General features: G+C 33.5%; 1 protein-coding gene across 1 annotated transcript; it reads right to left on the bottom strand.

Moving 5' to 3' along the window:
- Positions 1-45: 45 nt before the first annotated feature.
- On the bottom strand, positions 46-20,294 carry LOC137923583 (carboxypeptidase B-like). The gene is made up of 5 exons (XM_068766801.1): positions 20,287-20,294; positions 5,269-5,478; positions 2,432-2,540; positions 1,520-1,825; positions 46-668 (listed from the first exon to the last, which is right to left on the bottom strand). Exons 1-5 carry the CDS (start codon positions 20,292-20,294, stop codon positions 72-74), a joined length of 1,230 nt encoding a protein of 409 aa, XP_068622902.1. The 3' UTR covers positions 46-71.
- Between the last annotated feature and the right edge of the window lie 315 nt (positions 20,295-20,609).

The raw sequence follows: 20,609 nt of genomic DNA, 5'->3' as shown, positions 1-20,609 counted from the left end.
ATTAAAGACCCTTTACATTTACACACATTCGTTGTCATGTTTTCAACGAATAGCCAAAGTAGTTTAGGATCTTAATTTCCAAAGAGTTCTGCAGCCCTTGTAGCACCAACACTGATACCGGCCCAGGTTTCCGACGCCACCTGTTTTATATATTTAGGATCCAATGTGAACCCTCTAGTGCTGTTACTAAAACCTGGAAGTTCGATGGCATACGACAGTGGCACTCCTTGTAGATGTATGTAATCTACTGAAGTTCCAGAAGCTGGTTGTCCAGTCACCAAAGCAGAGTTACCAACTACATACCTTGGGAAACTTGGTAAAGCATTGGAAGCAATAGCATTGGCCATAGACACACCGACAGTATGGAGGCCGAATGCTTGGTTAGAGAGACTACCGTCATGACCCCAGGGGTAAAGGATCATGCTGCCGTAGCTGTGTAAGGAGATATACATAACCATTCTGCCAGCGTACTCGTCAACAATATCCTTAACTACCCTCGTTTCAAGTTCAGAGAAAGCACGGCTACCGACGTAATTGTCTAAGCAAGGGTAGTTGCTTGAGCCGAAAGTGTTCCAGTAAAAATCGAAGTTCCTGTTCACGTCAACTCCTGGGCAAGATGGGCTCAGCAGGTGTTGGTCTGTGGAACGAGTCTTGCTCCAAAGGCGATCCTGAAAATAATTGTTATTTTTAAACAACTTCTATTCAAATGGAATTATCTCTGGCATTTAAAGATGTTTTTATTAATCTACTGATATAATTATTAACATAAATAAACGCAAACAATTATTATCACATCGCATTTTGGTTAAAGAACTTTGTTAAATATATAGAACTGTTTTATCATGTTTTCTCTAAAATCTACTAGATGGCGCTAGAAAATAAGCCTCAAAGACGTAGTGCTGATTTACCGACGACACACAATTTAGTATTCCTTAGGCAAATTTTAGCTTACTCAAGGTTTTCATATAAATTTTAACTTTATATTGACGACTCTTACTTCATCTTACTTTTCTTTAGTAGTCTTTAATTAATTGAATTATAATGTCAATTAAAATCCTTATTTTATCGAAAACTTGACTTCATCAACTGAACTAAGTTTTCCAACGTTAGCCAATACCTTGTTTTAAGATATCAAGCTTCATATACTTGACACGTCTAAAATAAATGTTTTTTTTTTATAATACTTAGCGTGATAGAATATAACAAAAAAATAGAATATAACGAAGATGACATTATTGAGTCACTTAATTATATAAGGTTGCCACTGCTCACAAACCAGTTTTCAGAGGATAGGAGTAGCGTCCTCTGGGTACTATAAAACACTGCGATTGCCAACCCACCTGCCAAGCTTGGCAATAACAGTATATCCCCATATCTTCAGAGGAGGTCTATACCTTGCAGTAGCGTCTATAGGCCTCAATGACGTCGATTCTTTTTTCAAAGTAGCTGAATCATGTTATTATAAAACTTCCACATAAACAACTATATTTATTTCTATGAAATATCTAAAATAACTTACATTGGTAAAAGTGTATTTGTATCCATCGGGATTGACAACAGGCAGGAGAATCCAATCCATATTTTTCGTAAGACTGGATTCAGGATTATTTACCAATTCGTTTATAGCGTACAGTACAACAGGTGGTGCGATCCATTCACGTCCGTGAATACCGCTGTCGATGAAGATGAGTGGTTTCTTTTCATCTTCGAATTTTGATGATGATATCTTCAAATAGTTCACTGGGCGACCCTCAAATGATGTACCGCTGACAAGCGTCACTAATTCAGGGTTTTTTTCGGCGATCTCTTTAAGGAAGCTGTCAATCTGTAATGTTATAGATCATTCAATATGATCCAAGACCATAAAAAATGTATATGATGTAAATCAGGCAAGAATCTATGAAGCTATATTATTCATATTAAATAGATTCATAGATTCTGTTTTAAAACTTATTTCAGTAGAAGCATTGTCCTAAAAAGTAAATGATTATCATAAAAAAAAATATTATAAGCGTCTCCGAGCATGTATGTCTATTAGCGACAGAAAAAGACACTATGTAAAAAGATAAATAAAAATTAAAAATAAATAGATTATTAAAACAAATGTATGAAAGCTAAAGATTAAAGAAATATAAATAATAAATGTAAAACTGTAGAACCCAGGAAGTAAAGCGAAGGAACTGAAGTGATATATGGAAAGAAAGTATGGAAAGGAATGAGAGATAATGTGAAGGAAATTATAGGAAAAAGTTAAAGACATTCAGAAGGATACAGGTTTCACAAGACACCTAATAGTTGCTTGAAGCGGTTTGCATCAAGCTTCTTCTGGTAACTCTAACAGGGTTGTCAGACTACCTGGTAGCTAGACATCTTGCCCAGCCCTAGCAGGTAAATATTAAATCAATATTTTTATTTATAAATTAAAAATTACCTTTTCCAGTTCTTGGTAGCTATCGAAAATTGAACCAGATTCACTGTCTTCACCATCCTCGTCATTGCTTTTCTTGTTAAAGATAACACGATCGTCGACTTCCAATTGTCTGTTGGGAAATAGTTTTTGTTATATTTACAAATATTTGCAGACAATTTTACAGATATTTGCAGACAATTTTACAGATATTTGCAGACAATTTTACAAATATTTGCAGACAATTTTACAAATATTTGCAGACAATTTTGCAAATGTTTGCAGACAATTTTACAATTATTTGCAGACAATGTTACTAATATTTGTAGATTATGTTGTCTAAACTAAAATAAATTTTCTCTGCTATTATTAAACGATGTTATCGTTTAATAATAGCAGTATATTGTTTTAGCTTTTACTATTTGTCGTAGATCCTTGTTTTTTATTTTATTTCAAATGTAATTCCATTTTTGTAATCTTATAACCGTATCTGTTTATTTTAAAAGAACTATTTGTTGTAATTAACAAAAAAAAAGTTTTAAATTCGATTTTAAAAACTGGGGTATATTTTTTAAATATAAATGAACGAATTAATAACAATTTCATCACCGTATATTCTGCACATTTTATCATCATTTCGTTTTACCAGAGGTGACGAACAGTTTTATTTATCATTGTTATTTAATTTTCAGTTACATGTTACACATGATCTCTATACGTGGAAGACAATAAATATTTTATCGTAATCTGTTTACTGGTTCATTATCATGTTAGCCGATAAACGGCGGCACAGGAAGTTCAATAAATTTATTAAGTACAGGCTTTACAAATAAGCACACTACTGTATTTCAGCGTATAATATATAACGATGTCCTGAAAGTAATTTTTCTAATTTTCAGTTTTTTCTTTGTTCATATAACCGTCAAAAAAATTACAAACGCTAGTGTGTTTTTAGTTAGTTCTTCTCTGAAAGTAGCTCGTTACGAACTAATGTGAACTTAATTTTAAGTTGGCGATTATAGACGATTTTAATCAACTTATATATATAAAGCTATTTTCACTATAAATTTTAAGTTCACTGCAATGCATGGACTTTTCTTATACATAGCCACAATGATCAGTCTTGTGCTCGATTCATAAAGTTGGAGGCCTACACGAGCCGCGTCTGCCTGTATGTGGTTAACCCCAATGGTCGTTGTGTATGAAGTGGCAGCAAATAGGACATTCGCTGCCATTTCATACAAGAAATTACTCAAGTTACGTCCTTGATCCTGGTTCTTCTGCGATCTCCTATTCCTGATACGTTTTGCGTAACGAAGTTTCGAACACGACTCTGACCTATGCTCTCTGGTTGATCTATAGACTTATGAAGATAATCGTAAACGACCACGTCTCAGATCTATGTCATCACCGGCAACACACCGTTCAAAGAACTTAACTTTTTTGTACTAATAAGTTAAAATACTCAAAAATAATTCTTTAATTGCTATGTAGTTACAAGAAGTTACAAAACAAGTTACAAAACTATGATTATAGAGATGATAGTAAAAAAAACCAAAAATATAAACATAAAAGTATTTTGCATAATCATACAAAATAATTATCATTTTCTGGCATACGGATTTTTATCTTTATTACAGAGATCACATAATTTATTGGTTATATTTAGGCTATCAACTAACAATATATATTTATCGTAATTAAGATATTGAATAATCCCATTTAAGTATACAGTAATCATTTTTATCCGGGTTCTATATAATTTGAAATGCAAAATAGATCCGTGAACTTTTTTCTAACTTCGAAGATTGTATATGCTATTATTCGCTTCGATTACAGAAAATTTATTACGATAGTCGATGATACGATACGAAGTCACATATTTACACTCTTTCCCCGTCATGGTTTTGAGACAGGGATATAAACCTGCCTGTTTTCACCCTCTCTCTCTCATCCTTCACAATTTCTCTCTTTCTCCCCTCTTTTATCTTTCATATTTTCTATCATACTCCCAGCATTTCCTATCCCCATTCCTTGGTACACGGTTCTTGCAACAAAACCCCAAAATGTGGCGGCTCTCCTCTTTCAAAAGGGAAGCGATGTTGCCGCAAGCAATGCTCCTGCCAGTTCGCAAGCCACTCTAAGCCCACAGTATAAGGTACAGCAAGTAATTGCATGCACCACGGTCTGGCTTCCGATGTGTTAGCGATGATACGGTAGAGGACGTAATTGACAAGATGCACACAGAATATCAGATAGCCCGTAGAACAGATGTTTGTTGAGGCCTTATGGCGCTTCCAGAGTGTTTAATTCAAAATCTATAGGTCAGGTTTTTGTCCAGCGGTGGAGTTATACATCATCTAAATAATGATGACTATTAAGACACGAGATATTTGAAACTCTACCACCACCGGCTCTCATTCTTTAAAAAGTGACTACCATATGCGCGCACAGATGAATTTATTTTACAGTTGATATTATTGCTTACTTATATATGCTTCAATCTAAAATAAAACTTCATACGAATGTAAAATATATAGTCCTATTGTTTCAAGAAGATAGAGCCAGGTGCTTTAAAATTATTATAAAAAAAACAATACTTATTTTTTTTAAAACACCGAAGATACAAAACTTTCAACCGCTACCAGATCTTTTAGAAAAATAACGAGTCAATGTAAATTGAATTGAAAAAAACAACCTGGATCACCATGAGTCGATAGCCGCTCACGGCCAGGCTTTAAAGATCATCACATTGGCTGGTCTTACACCACCCGCATCCAACCATTTACTTACCTTGGCTTGGTCGGTATACCTAATCGCAGGCCTATAAAACAACAGTACAAAATATATGTAATACTCACGCTTTTACATCCTCGGCGTGTACCCAGAAATTTATTCCCTCATCATGAAACACTTTCTTAATTCTCTCCACGTTTTGCGGTCGCACGAGAACGACACCTTCGTGACCAACGTTCGCATTGCTTAAGATGTCCAGGTAACCCTTCTCTGCCAAGGAACCCAAATACTGCAACTGACTTCTGTCATATGGTCTCACAAAGAATGACTTCCACCTGTAATATTAAAAGTATAGAACGCTCAACTAACATCTTTACTTACATCTAATATATAAAATTCTCGTGTCACGGTGTTCGAACTTGAACTCCTCTGAAACGGCTCGACCGATTTTTACCAAATTTTATATGCGTATTCATTAGGTATGAGTATCGGCTACTATCTATTTTCCATACTCCTAAGTGATAAGGGTGGTCCACCCCTAATTTTTTTTTATTTTTTAAACAAATTTTTTGGTTTTTATTTTATTATGATACAGCATACCAAAATACATACAACCTTAAATTTTCACCCCTCTACGATTAACCCTTATTTTTTATTTGTTAATTAAAAACTTAAATTTTTTTTGCAAAACAACGTTTGCGGGATCAGCTAGTTAATTATATAAATGTAATGACATTTAGGTATATTCTATTAACTGTTTAACCCTTTCCACTCCAATGTCGAGTGTCACTCGACATTGATTTTGTTCCACAAGCTCCACTGTCGAGTGATACTCGACATGGTGTAATGCTTCTTTTTGCAGAAAATTAAAAAAGAAACATGCTATTTTTGCAAAACATGTGAGACAAAACCTTCGCTTCATCCTGGGATTTGTTTCGAAAAATACCATACCAAAAGGGATTATAAAGATTAAAATTAAGAATTATAATATAGTATCATGTAATTACTCATAAAATAAAGTTTATTAAATAAAAAAATCGTTTCTTTTTTACAAAATACACAAAAAAACACTGAAAGTTAAAAAACGTAATTTTAGCGTGGATCTGGTGGAATAAAAACAAAAACAGCCTTGGAGTGGAAAGGTTTAAATAAGGCCTTATCAGGGAGCTCGCTCAATAAACTATGAAAATGGTTATCATATCCTATCAGGAAGTAAAATAATCGACATAGCCCAAACTGAAGGCACAATAGGACGGGCTATATAATACGCTGAAAAATTGCCGCAAGCCTCAAAGTTCTGAACTGGAAACCATGAATCTATCTTAATTCTAAAAATTATGGGAAGGTTTATCTCCAGCAGTGGACATCATAAATGTTGCCTTTAACTGCAGCCGTTATAAGTTTGAAGTCAGTAAATATGTGACAAATCAAAGTTTATATAAATTTGATAAACCTAATACTTAGCGAAGCCATTCTTTCTCCAAAATCTTTTCGAAATTGTACTGTTCAGACGATATATCACATTTATTTAAACCAGTGATTCTCAAAGTGGTCTATATCGGCCCCTAGGGGTCTATGACAACCTGCAAGGGGTCTACGTCAGCGAAAAAAAATTTGGGGGTCCATGAAATGAAAATGGGAGTCCACAGACTGGACATCATTAGCCAAGGAGATTTAAGATTAACCCTTACAAAATTGACGCCAAATGTTGATAATTTATTATTAAAGCATCAGGTTCATCTTTTCACTAAAAATATTGACTTATTGCTTATGTTATTTTATTTATAGTTTATTATATGTTTATTTAATGTTACGTATATTTTACATAACAGAAACAAAATTTTATTTTAAGTAGTTTTAATTTAAATTCAATTAATAAATGTATAAATTAACATGCGTTTTTATTTTAAGTTTTTTACACTAAACTTCACTACAGTTAGAAATTTACAGGAAATCAATATCAGGTAAGTAGGTGGTCTACTCAACACGGTAAAACATGGCAAGGGGTCTACGAGACGAAAAAGTTTGGGGAACTCTGATTTAAACTATTATTTCTTATGAATTAGTGTGTGGATAGTAAAAATATATTTATATTGCAAATAAAACCATTCTAGCTATCTACGGCCTAGGGCCGAATCTTCCTGGAAATGCGGCTTAAAGAGGTCAATGTACTTACAGTGTCCTCACAATATATTTATCATAATATTAAGTACGTTTACAATAATTACAATAAATTCAAAAACATTTATACTGTTTTTATAAGGCACCGTGAAAAACTGACCCTACAAAAATGTACACTGGAAAAAGTCACTAATACATGTGTAATAAACGGATATAGAATTTTTTAATAAAATTCCGTAAACATTATTGAACAAAATTAATGGTAATTAACAAAATTCAAAACGCATTTTAAAAGTAAATTGACAGGAATTGCCTATTATTTAATAAACGTATATTTAAATGACAAGAATCCTTGGCAGTGATGTCGCCTGATTATTTTGATTTCATTTAGGCTGTAACTGATAAAGTGTATATCTATAAAACTATATTGTTACACTTTATTAAAATATGTGTTGTTATGGAATTTATTCCTGATATATCCCCACAGCTATAATACCTTGCGAAGCAGAGTAGAGTCAAAAATAAAGTAGATTAAAAAATATATACTCGTAGTTAGAGATCAATAAGAGTTCTGTTAAAAGTTTCAGTATTAAAAAGATTAATTTTTTCTTAATTTTTTAATAAAAAATAGATTATTACCAAGTACGATTAGAAATGTGACTTCCGATAGTAAATCGCGGGTTCGATTCCTTGGATACAATTTTAAATAATTCACAATTTTGTGCATTAATTACCCAGGGTTGCAGCTGCTCATAAATAAGTTTCCAGAGGATAGGCAGCAGCATCCTCTGAGTACTATAATACCACACATCGCCAACCCGTCTGCCAAGCATGGCGATTATGGTATAGATATCTTTGAGGGACCTGGGCAGTGGTCGTCTAAGGATTCAATACATTGTTTCGATTCTTTCTTCTTCGTTACTCACTAAACCAAGATAACTCCGAAAGTTTTTCTTTTAAAGTATTTAATAATACTATAAAGTAAAAGAATATAAAAAAATCTTAATACAGATAAGGAAAGTAAGTAAAAAACTTTATGACGTTCTAGTAAAATAAATTAAATTTAAAAAAAACTAACCCTTGATACTGCTCATGTTTTGCGTATGCCACAGCCAAGAAGAGAACCAAAGCGAAGACCTTCATAATTGCAAGTATACTAATATTGAACGAAAACATGTTTTTATTATATTGCATCTGATAAATAAAATCCCCAGACGTTGTATACAGTGAAGTGAAACCAATCAAAAATATACTCTATTACTAACGAAAAACTGCTTAAAATCGATTGAAATTATATATCTTGCAAAGATTGTTCAATATTGCAATAGATATCTTTAAAAATACTTTACTTATGTGTTTCTATGTGTAATAGGTTCACTCGTAAGAAATTTTTTACGTAATTTTTAAATATATTTACTTACACTTTATTGTACACCATGGATAATAACAAAAAAACTATTTATGTAAAGGTACAAAAGGCAGTCTTATCGCTCGAGGCGATCTATACCTGTCAACCTTTGAATGAAGATGAGAGACATGAAGGAGAGGGCAGTTTAGGGTATACGTACATTCGAATACATATATATATATATATATATATATATATATATATATATATATATATATATATATATATATATATATATAAGTCACACTTTACACATACTACTTTTTTAATCACGCTACATTATATCGGCCACTACAGCTAGAATAATTTTATAATTAAAAATATATTTATATACATACACACACACACACACACACATATATATATATATATATATATATATATATATATGTATATATATATTAAAAAGAGTCTTGCTTGCTGTCTGTATTTAGCGTCTTCCTGCAACCTCAACTGTTTCGATGGTCTATCTAGTGTCTAGGACGAATCACACAAAAAATGATCCATAGCCTTATGCGCTAGGAAATTTTTTCACATTTCCTTTTTACAATTCGATAATGACATAAATATTTTAACATAATCAATGGATAACTTTAGTTAAAAAAAAAACAATGAAATATATAATTTACTTAAATTTATTAGGGGAATTTATTAAATTTCACATCTTATAGTTTTCTAGAGTGTGATATCGCTTAAAGTAGTTTCCTGTGTGAAGACTTCGTTGCGTATGTACCGCAAAAACATTTTTCGAAATTGGACATGTGTTATGGGTTTATTTTTATTTTTTATTGCGCATTCCTTGTATAATATATATGCATTCACAGTAGCCGTTTAAAATCTCCAAAAAAAAAAATTACCAAAAAGGATCTTTTTTGTTACAAGTTAACGTCCCTTTTATTGTTTTTTTACGCGCTGTGTCATGTTTTTCATGCCTGCAATGTCTGCATTACGAATTGCCGAAATAAAACTTCATGCCCACAGGGCTGGCATTCCGAGTGCAAAGGGTTAGTATAATAACATACACCTATATATATGTGTGTGCGTGTGTGCGTGTGTGTGTGTGTATGGTAAAAAAGAGATTCATAGCTTTATTAAAATCAAATATTCATTTAAAATATCATTCAAATAAATCGTTTACTCTATTTTTTAATCTATACGCCATATACAAAATCAAAGACCGAATTTTCATAGTAAATATATAATTATAAAAGTCAATCTGATTGTATAATAAATATTATTACGATTTCAAAATTTATATTTTTCGCACAACAGTGCATTATATACCTGGTATAATTATATGCAAATTGGAATACGTCAACTTAGTGTCGAAGTTTTAGAAGTAGAATTAGACTGTTGTACAGTTGCTATCCATTCAAAATATATCTACTGTATTTATTATCAAGATTTATTATTTTTTATATATAAAGATATTACCTTATCTTACAGACTATATCCAAATATCAATCAATGGCGGCATAACAACCAAGTTACGTAACTACATCAAAATTATCAAGCTATGATACTATTGAAAAACTATAGAATAGTAGCCAAAACAGTAATAAATAGAAACAAAAATAAACAGTGTAAGTTACAATAGAAATAAACATGTAAATACTAATATTGAAAATAAGAGAAATAAGAGTACTGTGATATATAGGTATAAGATGTAAAATTAACTCTAAAAGCTGTGATATATATAAATTTTATAAATAAACTAAACTGCAGTAATTGAGGATGGATGAAAGGATATTACAGCGGAAGAGAAAAATAGACTGAGTTATAGAATAAAAGAACAGAAAGATAGAAAACAGTGCCAAACACCGAGTGCATTGGTCGGTTTAACATCTTCTGAGGATGCCCCGTGGAGGAGTGAAACACGTGTAGAGTATATTAACGGTGGTAGTTGTGTTTCGCATTGTTTGCGCCTCAACGAGGAGACAGAACCTAGCCTTGGCCGGTTGCTATTGCCTGGTTGATATCTCTATCTCCACTTCGGAAAGAGTTACAGCTAGGAGAAGAACTGACGGAAGAATCTTCATCAAAGCTATCTAGTATGATCGGGATAAATGTCTACTATGATTTACTATCCGATTTCGTTTCTGATATCCGGTTTCTTGAGTTCTCTTATATCAGAATCCTAAGCGAGTATTATTGATGATAGACAAACAAACCAAAATCCCCTAGTAGGGGGTGCTTGAACCTAATCTCCCCATGGAGCGTCAACCGAAACGATCTAATATCACTGCAGTCATCTAATATAATAAGTTATACATAGCGGCCCGTGTTGAAGCTTCTCTGTGAGTTTTTGAACTTCGTTCCATTGAACCTTCTTCGTATTTACAATACTTAACCGAAGCTGAAGAAACTGAACAAACAATTATCGAAAATTGTAATTGCTGTAAACATAAATACATTTAAAAAACTTTTAAGTTAAACGGTTTTTTGATACCCATACTGTGGTGGTTGTGGAAAAATATGTACCTAGTCCACCATATTGGAACGGCGTCCATTTTGAATTTTAAATTTTGACATAATCATCGTGTTTTACTAGTGTAGCCCTTTCACTTAATACCCATATTGAGTGGGTTAAGGAAAAATATGTAATCCGCCATTTTGTATCGGCGGCCACGTTAGATTTATAATGTTCTTGTATTTATTATATTGTATTGTCATCTAAATTAAACATGTGTACCAAATTTCAGATTAATCTGACAAAAGGAAGGTGCTTAAATTTCAATTTCTAATTTTGACCCAAATAAATAAACAAATAAATTCCGTACGGGTCGAACTAAACAAAACCGTTTAATAAATTTAAATAAAATATATCTTTATCATCTTCAATAAAGTTTATAATGAAATATTTCGTCATAATTCGGCAGTCAATCGCAAAGTCGGCTTCTATATAAAGTAAATTAAAATATCAATGATTTATACAACGATAAAGAACGATGGATTAATACGTTGTTATTACATAGATATACAGGATGTTTGGCAAGTCACTTAAGATTAGTAGCTCAGCGGTAGGAGGACTACCTTGCAATCCCAAGTCGCGGGTTTGACTCCAGGAATACAATCTTAAATAATTAACAAAATTTGTATTAATTATATAGAATTGCCACTGTTTACAAACAAATTTATAGAGCATTGGTAGCAACGTCCTCTGAGTATCATAATAAGGCACTGGAATCGCCAATCTACCTGCTAAGAATGGCGATTATGGTACATTCCCCCACAGATATAATTAGGCAAATCCTATGCTTCGTAGTAGGTTTCTGTAGGCTGAAAAGAATCTTTCATATCCACAAAACTGAATTTATTATGACTATTCAATAAAATTATAATTTTATGGTATTAACTCTATACTCCGAATATGCCTCAGTACCTGAAAACGAAAGTTCACCAGCACAAAAACATTCAGATACAAATCACTCACAACTAGGGTTATTGGAATGTTCAGCAGAGAACATCCTGAGGCTAAAATGTTAGAGATAAGAAGTGAAGCTTTACTAACATTACGACAATAGATATTTTTTTTCTTAAATCAGGCTGCGTTCAGACCGCTTTTAAACCATCCTGTATGTATATAGGGTGGCCTATGTCAACTAGTGAACGTTCTATTCCTAAAATTATGATCGACATAATCTTGCTCCACAAGCGTGGAATCTAAACAGTAACTGATAGGTATAGAAAAATAGTTGCATACTTAAATTTAGTAGTGGTTGCCCAGTGGTAGAGAACTAAACACTTGCGATCGTGGGTCACGGGTTCAATTCCCGGAATGTAATTCACAATTCGTGCATCAAAATATAGGATTGCCATTGCTCAAAAATTCCAGAGGATGGGCATCAGCGTTCTCTACCTACAATATACAATATACTGTAATTGCCAATCCACCTGCCGAATGTATCGTTTATGGTAAATACCCTCGTCGATATAAGCCTTGCAGTGGGCGTTAATAGGCTGAAACTACTTACAGATTTCTAATTTCATAAGAATCTTTTTCAGGAAGTGGAAAAGGTTTTTATGAATGAAAAGAGAAAGTATAGCAATATATAACAGGTTGTCAAATATCTCTCTTCCGCTTTTTTGCTCTTTATTCAATACTTTATAAAAAGTGTTACAGTGATCGGATTTAGTTCAAATATGCGCCGTTTTGTTCGATAATCTGTTTCCATCTAGACGGCAACTTCATAATACCTCCCTCGTAGAAGCCCCCTTCCTTATTTGCGAAGAACTCGGACAGCCACTTTTCACAAACCTCTTTTGAGTTCAACTTTACACCACCAAGGGCGTTCGCCATGGACAGGAACAGGAGGTAATCACTTGGCGCTATGTCCGGGCTATATGGTGGATGTGATAAAACCTCCCATGCGAGCTCCCGTAGCTTCTGACGAGTCATCAACGAAGTGTGTGGTCTGGCGTTGTCCTGGTGGAACACTACACCCTTCCTGTTGGCCAATTCTGGACGCTTCTGGTCGATCGCCTGCTTCAAGCGGACCAGTTGTTCGCAGTAGATGGTAGAATTAAGCGTCTGGCCATATGGGAGCAGCTCATAGTGGATGATTCCCTTCCAATCCTACCAAACACACAGCAAAACCTTCCTGGCCGTCAATCCCGGCTTGGCCACTGTTTGGGACGATTCACCGGCCTTCGACCACGACCGTTTTCGCTTGATATTGTCGTATGTGATCCATTTTTCGTCGCCAGTCACCATCCGCTTCAAGAATGGGTCGAGTTCGTTCCGTTTCAGCAGCATATCGCAGGCGTTGATTCGGTCCAGAAGGTTTTTTTGCGTAAAATCATGCGGCACCCAAACTTCAAGCTTTTTTTTGTATCCAGCCTTCTGCAGATGGTTTAAAATGGTTTGGTGACTAACTCCCATCTCCTGGGCGATGTCACGAGATGCCACATGCCGGTCTAACTCGATATAGTCCATGATTTGATCGGTATTTGTCGTCACAGGTCTTCCGCCGGCTGGCTTATCCATGTTGTCGTTTTCGCCGGCTCTGAATCGTCGAAACCATTCCTCCGCGGTTCGAAGTGATAGAGTACCATCCCCCAAAAAATCTCACGGAACGTTTCTCTAGCGGATTTGCCTTTAACGAAGGAAAACTTTAAAATAGCGCGAATTTCGGCGTTAGTGAACTCCATGTTTACACGTCTATAACGGTTGAACGCAATATCCAAACTAATCATGCATAGCGTCGTTTTGTAGGTTATGTCAAGACCTTTTAAATTATGTATAGTATTGCCAGATACGAGCTCTGTAGCGCTTTATACATAGCCGCGAAATTCAAAAGACAAAAAGGCGGAAGGGAGATATTTGACAACCTTTTATAATAGAGATATTATAGTATAGGAACCCATATGAATTTACCTCGAAATTTGAAGTTTTTTCCATCTTTACGTAATCCAAATACGAAAAATAATTTTAAAATTCCATCTTTTAATAACCTATTAATGATGACAAGACCAAATAGAAAAACTGAAACCAAAAATGAAATAAATGCACATGAAAACGAACTTATCAAATAATAATAGAATATAAAAGACAAGTCGAGCAACGTATTAAAAAGTTCAAATCAAACAAATCTGTAATATCAAAAAATAAAGAAAAAGATTGGAAAATAAAAATGTACCTATCCACCTATGAGTAAAAAGATGAGAAAAGGAAGGCGATGAAAGCAAGGAGGAATAAAAGAACAAAAATTGCAAGATATTGTGAAGGATAAAAGGAAAGAATAAAAAAAATTGAGAAGTATGAAAGTGAGTTCCGATAAAGATAAAACTAAAAAAAATTATGTGTAAATAAAGTCCCTGACCCAAACTAGATAAGGGGTACGAGAGGCTCCAAATAGCGGGGGCCATAAAAAAAGACAAGATTATGAAACAACAATTGCACAACACTTTTACCCATGAGATGGATATACATTAATGTTGTCAGAATACGCTGGGCCCAGGCCTCTTCCAACTGGTACTATTTTAAATCTATAGGACATAGTTAAACAATAACAAATTAAAAATTGATTCTCTTTCTCTTTATCTATTTCTCCAATCATGTTTCTTCTTTTGAATCAAAATATCACTGGTGCTCAAATGGCATATACAGATTTCGCGGGTTGGAAATGGCAAAGCACAGAATGAGTCTAGATAGACTTCTTTTAAGTTAGCTAAGGCCGCCAGGATCTTATATCTTTTCAATAAAAGCTGTATGGAGTGACCAGGTACCCTTATGAAGGGACCTCGACTTTGGTAGTCTTTTGTCGATAATACCCGCCTATCATTGCGACATAAGAGCGTCGTAGAGGGCCGATCCTCGGCTTCGCCTGTCGCTATTGCCTGTTTAATATCACTACTGTCTCTCTGGAAAGCATTACATAACATTGGAAGCAGTGGCGAAAGAAACTCACAAACAAGCGAGTACTAATTATTTGTTTAAATAAAAACTATTTTAATTATAATAAAGAAAAAACAAGAGGATTTGGATCTGTCTATCCATCACCCTGTATTATGATGAATATTTTATTCAATCGGTAAGATCTACTGTAATCCTAGTGTCCAGTAAATAAACAAATACAACCATTACAGCCGCAAAACTTCCACAGCTGGACATAAGCCTATCCCAAAAATTGGCTGCACTATTAGGCAAAAAATTTTAATTGAAAAATAAGTCGTATATTCTTATAGCTTTAAAATAGCTATAAGAACTAATTTGACTGTACATACAAAAATTAATAATAATAATAAAATTACGTATCAAAGCACATAAATGCATACAAAAAAGAATACATGTATGTGGACGAACATGAAAACTGTTGTTGCCCACACTAGGTAAGGCCTGTATAGGAATGTATGGCTGATGGAATGAAAGAGAAAGACTGGGAAAACTGTGGAATGAAAGAAACAGTATGACAGATAAGATGATACATAAAAGAGAAGAATGATAATAATAAAAAATATGAATTAATTACTAAAAATAAAAAGTCCCCGTCCCACACGAGATAGGGGAACGAGAGGTCCCCAACAGCGGGGACCATAAAAAAAGGTCTGTATAGGGGCAGTATGAAATCCACATATCTTATTGCATGACAACATATAAAGTAATGTTTCCCTAAAGGGTTCAGGTATTATGTGTACTTGTTGTTACCTAGATCTCTTTCTCACCTTACTTGTCATAGTACAATTTTTGGAAGATAAATCATTATCTTATTCCATACTAGTACTATACTAGATAAGCATTTTTCTAGGCTTCATAAAGTTAGTAACTTAGGATGTCTATGGCGATATGTAATTAAAACCATCTGTCGATATCGAAGAATTTATTACTGTTAAAAATCTCACAACTTTTTATTTATTTTTAATATTCTTTAGTGTACACGTTAGGATACCTTTAAATAGTTTTATACTTATATACAAAAAAAGTACAAAAGGCGGTCTTATCACACAAAGCAATCTCTTACAGAAAACCATAGAATAGAAAAGGTAGAAGTACTAATAATGGATAGTTGACGTGTACAAAACATACCTATTTACAAACAAACGTACATACTTAAAGATACATAAACGTACATACATTTCTATAACATATATATTTATCTCCTCACCTTATATGCTCTAAGACAGAACGTTTCATAATAGCGATTTAATCGACCACCAACGCCATCTATTGTATTGGGGCATCATTAAATGTACTTAAATTGTACTACTTTGTTCCTTATCCTGTATGTGTTATACAGTTTATTGAGTAACTTTTGTCTATGTAGAATTGTGATCTTTTTACACGTCCTCACAATGTATATATTTATGCTAAAGGCGGAAACTTGTAATGACACCTTGAAGTCGCTTGTTAAAACGTAACTAGGTTTCAAGTTTCCTGAACTAGTAAAAAAAAACAGTGAAATATAGTTCTAATATAGATATTGGTCAAAACTATCTTCATTCAATAACTTATCAGCGCAAATTACTGTGTGATTGACGAATATACTCGTCATGGCTCGATTATGACGACCAAAAACTGTGCGCACTTTTAAATACGAGCGCCACAGTTCACTGGTTAAATGATAATATATTTTAGGAATCGATTACTCTACTAGTATACCAAAGATATTTTGAAATTGACACAAAAATATCTGAGTTTACTTTGGGATGGTTTTAGATCAGATCGAATTTGGAGTCCAAGTGGTTTTAAATTGAAGAATGCTATTAAAGAAGCTCAATCTGATCCTAATTTCTTTCAGAATAACTCTCATTTCAGCCGACATAAGCCTTCCTAGCCAGGGTGACCTGCGTTGCCCATATCTACATCATATTAACGACGTCACCAATCCACCTGGTGCAGAGCATATTCACGTCGCGTCTACCGGCTTGTGGTCAAACACGAGTATCTTTAGGCCCTAATGACCACTAGTTCTTGCAAAACCACTTGAGATGAGCAATTCTTCGAGCGTCTGTGATTTTACTTGATTTACATAGTCTATATTATTGAAGACCTCTTGTTACTCTATTTCATTTTTGTGCACATGTTTCTCAATAATTTCATTTGCTATTTTTATTATTTTCTCCCTTTCTCTATATCATCCTACACAATTATTTTCACTTTCTCCTCTTTCGTTTCTTTCTTTTCTCCTCTTCAGGTTACATGTTTCATCCTTCACTACACATTTACATTTTTTCATTTTTATTATTATCTCTATTCAATTTTCCATTGATTAAAACCTTTTTTTATTTTATTCTAGCTTATGTAAAGTGCAAAATCTTTCCTTATACATTTCAGTTTCTTTCAGCCTGTATTTTTATCCTACTTCTGTTTCGTTCTGTTTTGTTACATATTCCACGACTTTCTTGTTAAACTGCAAAGAGAAGTGACCGTTCCAATATTCTTCTGTGAGGGATGCTATACTGCCACTAGTTCATCAGTGATGATGATTCTTCTCATTTCTGCTTTGATCTCGGAATTGTTAACTAAATATAAATGAATAAAATAATCATAATTTTTTTTTGTATTTCGTTTCAAATTATTAGGTGCATCATCTCACAAAAATTATCTTCATCAGTTAAGGTATCTCTATAGAAAATTAATAATTTGTAATTCAATTATATATCTATAAATTAATACAGCTGTTGAAACAATTTTATCGTAGAAATATAACGGTTAATCTCATCTATAAAATAATATTGGTTTAATCCACTCACCGATATGTACTGATTATTGATTTTGGTCACATCAGTTTTATTATCTTTAACTACCTATTGACGAAGTAATAAAAAGCGGGGAAGCTTCACGGCCGGTACATTTGGGGCATTGCTGATCGAGAGTCCCAGTCAAAATGATCAAAGTTGCGTTCCTGCTCTCCCTGGCATTCTGCTTGGCGCTAGCCAAACATGAACAGTATGATGGGTAAGTTTTTTGACTATTTATTTGGACAATAAAGAGTGTAAAATGCTAGAAAGGCATCGATAGCTGCTTAAAAGACAATTTTCGAAGCAGATATCGATGGTAATTTGAAACATAGCCTCCCACAATTAAAGCCTCCACCAGAGATATCTATGGGAGGATATATAATAATCACCACGCTTAGCAGGCGTGTTGGTGATCAGTCTGATATTAGACGCAGAGAATGCTGCTGCCCATCCTCTCAAAACTTTTTTTGTGAACAGTGACAATTCTATATATATAATACACAAATTTTCGAGCTATTACTTAATTCAAATTTTTTATAAATAATTTCATCTAATGTAAAATTACAAGTTCCTCCCAAAACTACTATATTTACAAAGCCATACAAGGAATTATATATATATATATATATATATATATATACACTCACATATGTATGTATAGGCAGTTTTCATAGTTAGTTCATTACTACAATATTAATTCTTATGAATTTCTCAAGTCATTGTTACTATTATTTCTTTTTGATATCTACTGATGAAGTAAACATATTTGGTCGACCTTCACAAGGGTTGTTCTTGTTCTTCACCATGTGGGTTGACGTTTTTAGAACCTTGATCCCAGTGGACATATGCTCTTCCTAACATGTGCACAGCATATATCCGCTTGATCGTGTAAATTCGCACTTTATTTCTAATTTGATCTCGTAAATCCTGAACATTGTCCTTTTCATGACTGGTTTAGTGGCTGAGTGTTCCAATGAGGCTCGAATTGACCACAATTCCGCTAGTAAACAATTAATAATGTTTAAATCATGTAATAATAAAAAAAATGTCGAATTTACTTTACTATTAGGTGTAGATTTTTCTTTGCATCTGCTAACAATATAATTATTTCTCGTCGTGTTAACTAAGTTTTATCCAACCTTTTTGTGCTACCTTAGCTTTTTAAAATTCTTACGCCCCCTATACAACACACATTTTATACCCCCCTATTGGGGAACCTCTTGTACAACCTGACTGAATCTGACCTGGGTTCACAGGAACAACTTTACTTAATAATATATTCACATTATTTTTTTACTTTAACACTCTTCTAACCTTCTTCTTTATATATCTTACTAATTCTTCTTTTATCCGTCACATTATTTTACATTCCTTTTCATTTCTTAATATTTCATTCCATGCCTCTTATCCTTCACCGTTCCTTCTGGATTGATACTTTTAATTTATTTAAAGTACTCGGCGATAAATATTGCACATCGACCTTTGGAAAGAGACAACCGCCTAATTGCGGATTCATAGAGCACTATATCTATCCCACACTACCTGTGTGACGTTTTGATTGTCTCTTTCCTAAAGTCGTTATGCAATATTTACCGCCGGGTGCTACATATAACTTTACTTAAAATTTTCCTATATTCTTATTTCTAATTTTTATTGTTTTAACTCATGCCTATATCAAAGTATTATCATGTAATTCCTAATCATATTTTATTACGTTGTTTGTTTAAAATTACTACTACGTTTTATTACTTTTTATTATTTTATTTACTACCTTATGGCAGTAACCCAGAAAGATCTGGCAGCTTTCCTTTTTACTTATTAGACTTGATTTCTTCTATTCTTTCCTGCAACCAAATCTGGCATTCAACCCGTAACGTATAATTTTCATATTAAAGCGAAAGGGTTAAATTTGTGTTTAGTCTTGGTGCTTTAACAATCAAATTTTCCTGATCTGGGGCGTGGGCCCCTCGTTGGGAAACACTGGGAAGAAAACAATATTATGGTCAAAAATTCCGTGAGCAAATGTCTAATCTTTATTAACATAAGCGCCAATACCTTGCCAGACAATTATAAACTTTAATGAATAGTACGTTACAGTTTAATTTATATATTTACTGACAGTAGCGGTTACAATAATCTCAGTTGATAAAGTTACTATTTTTGATATTAGCACTTCCTCTTACTAGCGTCGTATATCTTACTACTCATTAGTAGTCTATCTTGAACCGAGTTTCCAGTCTTCTATATTGCTACTGTTATAGTGGTTTAGATCGTGATCCGGACTATAGGCTTTAGGCTTGCGGATGGTGCTGTGACTATGGTATCCGTCTAACCACATTTCCGGTGATGAAAATTACTAAAATCTATGGGCTGTTATTGTCGCAAAGAATTTTTTTCAGTTCCAACACCTAGTCAGACTTTTGAAAGCTGTTACCTGTTCATGTTGGCGATGTTCGGTTAGATTGTAGTAATTTACCGTTGAATATAAGAAGTGCTAAATCACTACCAATTTTTAAGAAAATAGTTAAGAGATATTTACTAGACATATGACTATTTATCTGTTAATTCATTTCTTTCCCATCCTCTGCTTCTTTATTCTTTCTGACACAACTGCGATCCAAATCAATTTTATGTTTTTATTTATTATCATATTATATTTATAATAAGTATTATAACTTAGTATTAATATACATACCCATTATTATTACTTCTACCTTTTAAATACTATGGTTGTCTGTAAGAGATTGCCTTGTGTGA

The sequence above is a fragment of the Battus philenor genome, unplaced genomic scaffold (assembly GCF_028537555.1).
Source record: "Battus philenor isolate CCGP_79_NKW_IND1 unplaced genomic scaffold, ilBatPhil1.0.hap1 SCAF_22, whole genome shotgun sequence".
Classification (NCBI taxonomy): domain Eukaryota; kingdom Metazoa; phylum Arthropoda; class Insecta; order Lepidoptera; family Papilionidae; genus Battus; species Battus philenor.
The sequence above is the reverse complement of the archived record's forward strand: the minus strand, read 5'-3'. Positions and strand labels throughout refer to the sequence as shown.

Coding starts and splice junctions, on each gene's coding strand:
- LOC137923583 (XM_068766801.1), bottom strand. Junction 1,826..2,431: donor GCTACCAAGAACTGGAAAAG/GTAATTTTTAAT, acceptor ATAACATTACAG/ATTGACAGCTTCCTTAAAGA. Junction 669..1,519: donor ACAAATACACTTTTACCAAT/GTAAGTTATTTT, acceptor AATTATTTTCAG/GATCGCCTTTGGAGCAAGAC.